At 39.7% G+C, this 11,364-nt stretch overlaps 1 protein-coding gene across 1 annotated transcript; it reads right to left on the bottom strand.

Annotated features, from left to right (window-relative positions):
• Positions 1 to 7,747: 7,747 nt before the first annotated feature.
• Positions 7,748 to 9,326, bottom strand: LOC139339338 (7-alpha-hydroxycholest-4-en-3-one 12-alpha-hydroxylase-like). Its single transcript, XM_070974899.1, has one exon. It carries the CDS (start codon positions 9,311 to 9,313, stop codon positions 7,778 to 7,780), a length of 1,536 nt encoding a protein of 511 aa, XP_070831000.1. The 5' UTR covers positions 9,314 to 9,326; the 3' UTR covers positions 7,748 to 7,777.
• Positions 9,327 to 11,364: the final 2,038 nt, after the last annotated feature.

Here is an 11,364-nt window from a genome sequence, read left to right as displayed (position 1 = left end):
TGCTCCAAACGTTTTCCTTCTCGTGACACTTTGCACTTCTGCTTCACTGCTATTAAAATTAGTGAGTTAGTGATTTCATTCATTTTTAATCATTTTAAAATTGTGGTTGGACAAAACCAACATTTTGAAGGTGTCACTTTAGGCTCTGGGTATTTTCAGAATTTTTACAAACCAAATCAAGCAATCAGTGGAGAAAATAATCAGCATATTAACCCACAATGAAAATAGTCATTAGTTACAGTCACATACAAAATAGTTCACCTACAACCAACTACAGTAAAAACTTGTTTTTACTTAAATGCACAAGTAATAATAATTTAATGTTGTATTATACAATGCTATATTTCATAAAACAAAAGCGGGTGGTCTCAAATATTTGTTGGCACAAATAAATACAGGCCAGGAGAAAAAAACAAAACAAAACAAAACAAGGATTAAGCTGTCTGTATATCAATGTGCATGCTGACTAAGCATAATGTGCATTTCCATTGCTTTAATTTAATAATTTAACAACGTAATCACGCAATTTTCAACAATGCTCATCAACAGTATTATTGTCCTGTTTGCACTGATGTATGTGTTAATGTCTCAACCTGTATTTTGTAGTAATGTACAAGTGCCACCAGATGGCAGAAGCAACATTTGAAGTAAAGTGTAAGTCACTGAATTTGTCACTGAACTTTTTGCTGCAAATATTTAATAATAAAATCCCTGTTAAGATATGAAGGGGTTCTATTAGCTGCAACATTAGAGGGCTTTCAGTCTGAGACAAATACAGGAAGCACTGGGTTTATGCTAACAGCATAATACAGGAACAAAAAATAACAGGACAAGCAGCTCAGAAACAGGGAGCTCTTTACTACATGACCGAATATATTGTGAACACTAAAAGCAGTCAGGCCTCATATATAATCAGCTGAACATGGGTGTTGCCCATTAATATGTCATCCACTAATTACAGAAGGAAAAACAAACCAAAGCATGTAGCAACTCTACACAGCATGTCTCAGCTAGACCATGACCTGTTGGGGCACATATTTTCTGACAGATTTGATACTGTCTCAGTAGCTTGCACTGATATTCGTAGAAAAAGACATGCTTCTGAATGTGTCCCGCTACCCACTTCATGCTGAAGGACACTAGATTTCATTTTATAGTACGCACATACATCACTGAAATCATGTTCATCATTTTTTATTGCTGTGAGCAGGTAGGTCAGGGTGATCACAGATTAGATCCCTATCGATAGCGAGATATATGACATAAGTCGCAGATTTTTTTAATCAACATGAATTCTATTTATATCCCTTATCTGGAAGAAACATACCGCTACAACTGTGACCATGTATATCAACACGATAAAGCTAAATCCGGTCAGTTTTCAAAGGACTGGATATCTGCATCTCTCCAGGTCTGCTGAAATACTGAATTAATGAGTAACTGGTTCAAAGTATGGTGCCCGCTTTATCTGAGGATAAAGCCTTAGAGAGCAATGTCTGACCTGGTTGGCAGGGAGCCAGATGTTTTGCTCAAACAGTGGGGTTCACTGTTAATCTGAGGTAACGAAAGGTTACCAAAAGGTGACTAAAGTTTATGAGAAGGTTTTTTTTTTACGAGAATTTCTGTTTGAAAAGCATAAAAAAGATACCATTACATCTGACGCTGCATTAACTAGGGGTCTGCAGTTTGTCTTTGATTTGTGAGTAAAGAAGAAAAAGATGGAGGCCCGGACAGCTGACTAAAATAGATAAAAATGTGTAAATAACTTTTGCAGTCGAAAAACCTTAAACTTGCAACATATAATAAAGATAAGCAAGGCCCTTACATATCTTATCAGTATAGCATCAGCATGGGCTCTGATCATGGCTGCAATATCAATAAACCCACATGAGGAGCTTGGTGTTACAGGTAAGAGAGGACGACTGTGTTTAGGTAAAAAAATGAGCTGAACTTAAAGTGATATTTACTCTGTCCAGAAAGAGTCTTCTCCTAAAATGTAAATGCCTGACGGAGGGGATGTTGTTGCAGTGCTTGATTTGTCCTGCATCACCGAAAAAAACTGAGCAATTTGTTGGCAGACAAAACTGATCTGATACACAGTGACTTTATGTTTATACGAACAAATTCAAGAGTTCAAGAGAGAGCTCTTCTTCCGTCCGACACAATCTTTATTTTCATCCCCAGCTAGTAAATCTAGCAATATTTATGAAGAAAATAAATGTCAAAGTTTAAGGCTAAACAAGTGAGCACCCATGAATGAATGAATGACTTAATCTACATTCTGAAAAATAATATGCAATCATTAATGACATTAATGACTCTGGGTGATCTGTATAAAGTCCAGCCAAAGTCAGCCAAGAAAGTCAACAAACTGTTGCTCAACTGTTCGGCTAAACATGACATTTCAGTTCCAGGCGGAAAAAAAGGAGGATTAAAAAAATCTCTATATATTTATTTATATTCCAATTGTAATTGCATAGTTCAGTTGATTTCCATTCAATTTATCATGTCATGGGTACATTGATTATGCAGTCCAAACCAATAATTTAGCATGTGACTGTTTCCCAACCATTTGATTAAACTCTGCTAAATCAAGATTAAACTGGTCTGAAACATGTCAGATAAACAAGTGCAAAGTACACACACACAAAAGACAAGTTTTTCAACAAGAATTAATGTTGAAAGGTGTTTCTAATATTTTGTCCCTTTATTTCTGCAAACGGAGGTGCAAAGACATAAGAAGCACATTTTTTGAATAGTGGAGCCTGATACAACTCCACAAACACAACAGGGTTTAAGAAGCACCTCTCTTACAGTGTCAAAGGCAGAACTCACTGCAGCATTATCACCAGGTTTTCAAAGAAACGCCTCACAGTCTCAAGGTTGGCCTCGGGTATCAGCTTCCAAAATGGACAGACTCAAGCAAAATGACCCATTAACCGTTCATGTAAAGCCTCCTTGATGTTTTATGAGTTGCTGGAAATGACGCAGAAGTGCAGAAAATGGCATTGATCACTACCAGATGAGTGAGTTTCAACATCAAAGCAGCTGTTCCAGTTAACAGGAGGAGGTTTGTTAATTTCCAGTTACACATCCTCTTTTTCACTCTATGCTTTATGGTGAGTGTTCTTTTATATGCTTGTCGATAGGATTTTAATTTTACAATATTCTGGTAAGGTTTGGGAAAACCTTTAAATAAGTTTTTGTTTGGGCTCAAATATGCAGACCAGAGACAAAGTAAAAATGAATAAACAAAATTAAAAAAAAAAAAAAAGATACAAAAGCGCACTCAAACTGAGTGGAGATGAACGATCAAACAAAAGGAACTCCGTAACACGGGTTGAAGTAAAGCACAAAGGCTGACGAGGCAGGTAGGCACTGAAACAAAAAGCACACAGTGCATGGCAGTCCAAACAAAAGAAATCCAACAATGACATACAGAGTTCAAGGAGAGAATGGCAACAAGGAGTAGTCACGCTGGGTAACAAACAAGGAAGCCACAAATGCATCAAGACAATCTGGCAACAGGTAACAAAGGGAGGATCCCTTTTATCCTGTGCCCTAATCAGGCTGATGCACGCCAGGTGCGCTGCTGACAGGGCAGAGCCAGGTAAGTGTAAGACAGCTTAGACCAGGCATCTCAAACTCATTCCACAAAGGGCCGTGTGGCTGAAGGTTTTCTTTCCAACCAAGCAGCAGCACACCAGACTTGACTCATTTCATTAGCTGATCTCAGTCTTCAGACAGCTGATTGGTCAGACTGCATGCTCTTGATTGGTTGGAGGAAAAACCTGCAGCCACACGGCCCTTTGTGGAATGAGATTGAGACGCCTGGCTTAGACGAACAGACAGACAGCCAAATGACACTGGGGAAAAAGGGAAACTTGAAATTTGATGACCCCAACATTAGAAAAAGTGAAATGTTGCCTTTATTCATATTTCCGTAAGCTGTACAAAAAAATTGACAAAAATTTGAGCATGCTTTAGTTCTGTCTAAGATCAATCAGTAGCAGACATAAACATGACAAGACATGTGGTCTTCTCCGACAGAGTGCACTGCCTGTGACTGGATCTGACCCAAGGGGGTGGCACTATAGATGAGAGTGTTTAGAGATGCAAAATCTCTTCTGTACAAAGGTTGTTGTCCTTTCCGGCTGTATATGCCCAGCAAGCTGGCAAAATATGGGATCAAGTCACGGGTGGCCTGTGACGCCATATCGAGGTACGCTTGGAAGATGCAAGTCTACACCGGGAAGCCGACCAGTGGACGCCCAGAGAAGAACCAGAGGACGCGGGTTGTGCTTGATGTGAGAGAGGGACTGAGGGGTCACAATGTCACATGTGACAATTTCTTCGCCTCTTATGAACTCGGACAGTAGCTCCTGAAGAGGAAGATCACCGTGGTTGGCACAGTTCGAAAGAACAAGCCTTGTTTCTTCAGGTGAAAGAGATTTGTTGTTTGAAATTCAATTAAACTGCTTTATTTTGGGGGTTTAGTGAAAGCTGGTAATTTTGACCCAGAGGACACACAATTAGAACATGATTAGAATTTAAATACGCCAACTATTTTGGAACACCACCTTCCTGCTAGTCTGTTTGTCGTTTTTTTAAACCCTGCAACTGAGCGGGACTGATTGAAATACCATTTCCTGATTCAACATCACACCTTATCCCCTCTTTGCATCCGAGAGTAATGTATGATCATGTCACTGGTGGTCAGAAACTTTCCACTTCTATGAGGAAACCAGTTTGAGTAAGGGGTTGAGGATTTGAAGGTAAGGAGGGAGGAAACAGCAACATGCGTCAGACTATAACCATCAATGAATGAAAACAGATGCTCAGTGTTGTATGCCTAATTATTAGAGTTTGCGTATTTTTATTTCTTCATTTATTTGTGAATGTCGATGAGGCAGAATGCAACACTAATGTTGTGTTACGTTGAGAAAAGTAATTGAATGCATTTTGTGTGAAAGCAATGAAAAGTGATCCTTAGCTGAATCCACATTGACTGCTGTTGTGCAGACCGTGTTTTCAATAGTAAATGGAGATGCAGAGGCCCATGTGAGTGTGTTTAAACCATGGCACATGGAATGCATTAGTGGCAGTTAGTATGTGTGTGGATGTGACGTAGGCTACATTCCACAACACCTTTCAGACTCAAGACCAGTTAATTGGGGGTGACTGGTATATTCGGGTACAAGAGCTGTGTCCTCAAATGGAAAACAGCTGCATTTTGGGTGGTTGATAAAGTGATAAACCATAGTCTACACTGGTTTTAGAACAGTTTACATATACCCAGTAAGGCCTCAGAAAATAAACCAAATAGTCATTTTTCAGCCAAGCAAATAGTTCTTCAGTGACATTTAGCAGGAAGCTGCACACAGACGCAGTGGAAAGCATGCTTGATTATTAACGTTTGTCTGGATATCATCAGTAATTGTGCAATTGTTGAAGCAGTGTTCAGTTGAGTTAGCACTCCTCTTTGCTGGTACAGGGATATTTGATTCTGGATCAGTGCTTTTTAATTGCAAGGTGTCAGAAGCCTACATCTTCTCTCGTTGTAGTTCGGGCACCAGCTATTAAACCACAGGGTTCACCTTTCCTGTTTTTCACAGCGGCATAAATCAGATGAACAGCCTGGTTAAGCTCCTTTGGTGGAGTGTTTTAAACAGACCACTTAGTCTGTTTAATGGTCCTGACTTTCTTTCACTGTTAATAATTTCAGTGTGTCTCCTCTCTTTTTAACCTTCCTTCTTTCCATCTTATCTCCTTCCAATTTAAAGCCAACAGTCTGAAACAATTTGCTTGCCGCAGTAGTACCAATGTAATGCAGTGAGAGTTTTTGTAGTTTTTAATAGTATGTTACAATGGCTTGAAATGCATAATAATTGAGTCGGACTGGACCTGTCCATTTTATGTTCCCAAGTTTGTGTTTAAGTCAAAGGGACTTTTTACCTTCAGTGCTACTTATCCATCTAGTTTAGATTGTTTTGGATTGAGTTCTGGAGATATCTGCTGTAGGGATGTCTGCTTTCTTTTGAATATAATGGAACTAGATTATTACTCAGTTTTTATGGCGCTTAAAGCTGCAAAAAAAGCCATTTGAAAAAATCAAAACCAATGTCTCTTTCCAGAAATCATGACCCAGTTAATCAAAATAATCCACTTGTTAGCAGTTTTCCTATTTATTTTCTTTCTACCAAATGACACCCACCAACCATTTCACTGTGCAGAAGGAAGCCAATATCTCCAGAACTCACACCAAAACTATCTTGATCTTAAATAGCACTCCAGGTAAGTTCTTGATTTTGAGGTAAACTGTTTCTTTGAGGTTAGTGTTAGGCAATTAGCGGCTAGGGGTAAGGTTGGGGCAAGCCTCCTGGAAACAAATGTAGGTCAATGTTATTCTGTCAGAAGTGACGTAAGTAAGTTTGTGTCTGTGTGTATGCCACCCAACCAGTATATCACAGCCAATGTTTCAACACACATCAGAACAGCTGAGTGTGACTGAGGGATGACAATACCTCTCCTGAACATCAGCTTTTTAGACACTCTTAAAGGTGCAGTGTGTGAGAATTGGCCACCTGTTGAAAACACATCTATAACTTTAGGTGCACAAAATCAGAAATGGAAATCAATATGTCCATGTTCCTGGATCATATTTTGGATTTCAAAACAGCGTTTCTCTTGATAAAGGACATAGATATGTAGAAATCGTATGATCGCTGTGATGAAGCAATTAACAGAATAAAACACTTCCTCTACCTCCAACTTGTAAAAGTGAAACTGCAATGAAAACTGAATGAAACTGCATAGTGAGCTCACTGGGATGATTGTAAGTACAACAGACAACTGTTGAGAGAAATGCTAATGTACTGTAGTCATGGGTTATTAAACAATTGCACAGCAAAACACTAAAGCTCAGAGACCACAGTTTATCACAAGTTTATCTGTTAAAAGATAAACCTGCTCCAGGCTTGTAAAATCAACAGGGCCTGGCATCATAAAGGTTGATCTTGTGTCATTTTTGGTAAAATAAAATCTTTATGACAGGTTGAATTATTGCACAGCCACGCTAAGAAGTTCTAATTATCAGTTATCAGGGTTACAGGTACAGTTTCTTGTGCCAAATAACACCTTACCTTGACCTTGAAACCAGTTCAATGACATTCCATTTATGCACATGCACTAAAAGCAGATTACTGTCTTGATTAAGATGAGACATTAAGTGTAACACTATGAGAGACACAAACTATCAGCAACACCTGACCTTGATTTAAAGGTTACACAAGCAGAAGAAGGATACCTAACTACCCCCGCTATAACCATTTCCCAGAAATGCATTTTGATAATTAACAAAGCATGGCATCTTTTCTTTTCTACTTTTTAAAAATAACTTTCAACAAAATTCTTTTCTGAGTAAAATTAAATTTTATTAACTCAATCAACACAAAATACATCGGTGTAAATCATTATAGAATGTAGACCAAATAGCTTCAAAAGAATCATCAGTTGCACTGAATACACAATATTTTTTTTTTGTCTTTTCCTCTCATCTTCTCAGCCTTTGTTGCAGCCATCTTTCCCATCACTGGTCACTGGGTGCTGTCCCTGTTCCCTCTATAGACTAATGAGATGTAACAACTAATGTCATCTGCTTTGCAAGTATAAAATCATGTTTCATTGTGGGATCTCATGTTTCCTAGACACAATTGTCAAATGAAAGCCTGCAGAAATGATCAACACTTTAGCAGAAGAATAAAGGCGACTGAACGGTCTAATATCTGAGTCTGTATTGAAACTGAACGTCTCTGTCGGGTTGCATCGCTCCAAAGCCCCATCGCCTATAGTCAATTTCAGGTATCTTCTCATCAGGATTCTTCAGCTCAAACTCAAAATAGACCAACATGAGGAAAACAAACTGTTTCAGCTCATTGGTGGCAAAGAAACGCCCAGGACACATGGACACCCCAGCCCCCCAGGGCATGTTGTAATACTTCACCTTGTTCCCGCCTTTGTAAAAATCTGTTTTCTTGCTCCCATCTGGATTCAGAAAGCGGTCATATTTGAATGACTGTGGGTCAGGGTGGATCTCTGGGTCAATATGAACGGCACTGTAAGGAAAGAGTGCTATTCTGTCGCCCTGGCGAATGAAGTATTCATGTCCATTAGCCATCTTGAGGGTCATATCCTGAAGCACAGCTCTGGTCAGGAGGGGTGCAGCAGTGAGTCGGAGGGTCTCCTCCACAGCACTGTCCAGGATTGGTGTTTTCATAAGCATTTCACGAGTGAGGTCGATTAGAGGGCCACCAGGTTGGACTTGCTGCCCAGATTCCTTCACAACTTTGTCAACCTCTTCCTTCACTGCTGTCATGGCTTCTGGGTGCTTCATGAGAAAGAGCAGCAGCCAGAATGCAGAAGGCCCCGTGTTGCCCTGAGACGCCCAAAGAAGCACAAACATGTACCTGGTGATCATTGGCTCCTGCATACCTGCGTCCTCTTTAGCCTTCTGCATGTCCCACACCCAGCCGCTGACGTTGTCCTTGCCCCTCAGCTTCTGCACTGACAGAATGTTCCAGAAGTATTTCATTAGCCTGTCTACTTCCAACCTTTTCCTTGGTGGCAGAACCCCATAAGCCAGGTTGGGGAAGAGTTTGTCATATTTACGAAACTCGTAATATAAGGCATCTGATTCAGCTCTGTCTTTCTCTTTGGCTTTGTCCTCACTGGTTTTTGACTTGGATGGTTCATTGCCATACAGGGCCAAGTAGCCAGCCCTAAAAACAATATTGTAGCAGTATGAAAACAGACCACGTTCCAACCAGGTCCTTTCGCCTGCAGCTGATCCAATGTTGTGCAGCATCAGGTTCTGCAAATTCATCATCATGGCTTGTGTCATTACCTCCAGGCCAACCCCTTTCAGGTGCTTGTTGCTGGACAGGTGGAGGATCTGGTGGTCGACCTCAATAGCCGTATAACCAAACACTCTGCGTACCAGCTGTGCTGCAAACTTGTTGAAGTTCAGTTTTTCTCGGCTCTCCTTAACAAGTAACCCAAATGACAGAGGGTCCTGAAGAAATGTGACATAATATCCTCCCAGCTGAATTGTGAAAACATCGCCGTGCTTTTGCTTCATCCTGTCCAGGAACTTTAATGTGTCCCTGCGAAATTCTAAGACATGACCCAGCCAAGGGATAAGCCCCTTATCCAAAGGGGGTTCTCCTGGTCGCCGTTGTCGAAACACACCGAGTAGGTACAGCCCTCCAATCAAACAGGCAAGAATGCCAAGAAGAATCGGCAGCAGCAGCCCCATGACTGAGTCCTCTCACAGCCACACGCTGACTTGGAGTTAAGGTCAACATCCTGCATGATAAACAGACTTTTGCTCCTCCTTTTGCTTGTTGGGTAGGCTTCTGCATTCCAGGAACTCCTTATGCGGTTATTTTCCAAGCAGGAAACAATTAAATTAACTCAAACAGCATATACAGTCATCTGCATTGATATGACATAAACTATTAATCTATAAAACTATTCACTTTTTGGTCAAAAGACCAGAAATAAGTCATATTTTTCATTTGGATATCTTTAATCCTCTTGGGTTTGGGGGTATGGAGATGTATCTCTTTGAGTAATGTATTCAGAAACTGTATTAAGAGATGGTTTATCATTTTCAGTGACCTACAACTCTAACACTATTTGCATACGTATGAAGGTTATACAGGTGATTTTAGCATTAGCAGAGAAAGCTGCAGTCAATCACCTCTGAAACAACAGGCATCACGAGAAACTATAGGATATACTGCTAAAAAGGCAAAGCACTGTTGTGCATGTGCTCTTTTGGAAACACACAGAGGAGATATGAGCCAAGTTTCAATGAGTAACATCAACCACAAGCATGAAACAATAATTCATAGCACTAGCTGATGACATGATAAAAAAGGTTGCTTATCATTCTCCAAATACAGTTGAGTTCAGTCAAAAAGGAGAGAAAATGTGCTGAGTAATGGTTTTTGGACCAACAGGTAAACGTCATGTGAAAGTTTCTGATAAGGAAGGCATGCTGCATGTGACACGTAATTGTATTTGACTAGACAACTAACAAACTGCCATTTCATGCACTTTCCCCAGTTTGTTATGCCTACATATTACATATTATATATTTTATTATATTAACATTTTTTCTAACATGGTGAAATAATGTCAGGCTATTTAAAATATACATCAGTCTCTAACATGAACACGTATTTGCATTTTGTAGCATGAAATGGCTCACACTACACGTAAAATTGCGGTCTGCAATTGCAGTTTGACCATTAATGTAAAGAGTCATTTAATTTCCAAAGTCTGCACAGTGGAAAGACATCTGCTTTCTCTGTTGCTGCTAGACTGCAGAAGTGGATGTGTGGCACCACCTACTGGAAATGATATCTTATTGGGAAAAGAATATGGAAAAAGCAGAAGGTGTTCATTACGAGACCACACAATCTTATCTATTAGTAAGCTGTATATATACAAGATCTAATATACTTGATTTGTGTTTAAACACACTGCAAAAACTCAGCATTCTGAGCTTTCTTGCAGCTATGACAAAAAAAATGTCTTCCCATCTTGTGGTGGTTCTTCATTTTGTGAATGTTATTCATCCTCTGTCATCAACACAACAGGAATCAATTCTAGTGATGTGCATTTTTATGTATTCAGTAGTTCTTGTTTATCATTTAAGACCAATTTATCTTTTTACCTAAATTAATTAAGAGCCACTGAAGCTACATCCATTTTGTACTTATTATGATGTCACCGGATTTGTAAAGGTGGAGAAAAAAAGACTTAAGAGGGCCGTGATGGAAAAGGTCAGATGGTCACGAAAAGGGAAATTTTGTACTTGAAAATCAGGACTAATCAGTGGTGGACTCAGGATGTCTGATGAGCAGGGGTGGAAAAAAATGGCACCAGCTGCATGTGGTGAGGAAGCAGTCTGCTGAAGCACACTCACACACGCATGCACACATAATGTGCATTAATTCAAAAATAATATGTAAAGATTCTGTAAAGACTGAATGACTGATTTTGATATCCACCTTTATTCTGCAGACTGTCAAACTTAAGGGTTACCATCTCAATTCACTCCTGATTCACTGATTCACCACTGGGTGGAGGTGTTTTCTTTCTTTACAACATGACCTGTTTGAGTCCAGACCAGCAAAGACATACTGTATGAAACATATAGGTTGGATCAGCAGAGAGTACATGGTCCGACACCACACAACACTAAACAGTGAAAGTGGACATAAATATAAAATGTGTATATTGAATTATGTTCCTAAAGGCTTGCCTGGATGATAAGTGAGAGCCGTTTGCAGCAGT

The sequence above is a fragment of the Chaetodon trifascialis genome, chromosome 11 (assembly GCF_039877785.1).
Source record: "Chaetodon trifascialis isolate fChaTrf1 chromosome 11, fChaTrf1.hap1, whole genome shotgun sequence".
In the NCBI taxonomy this organism is placed as follows: domain Eukaryota; kingdom Metazoa; phylum Chordata; class Actinopteri; order Chaetodontiformes; family Chaetodontidae; genus Chaetodon; species Chaetodon trifascialis.
The sequence above is the reverse complement of the archived record's forward strand: the minus strand, read 5'-3'. Positions and strand labels throughout refer to the sequence as shown.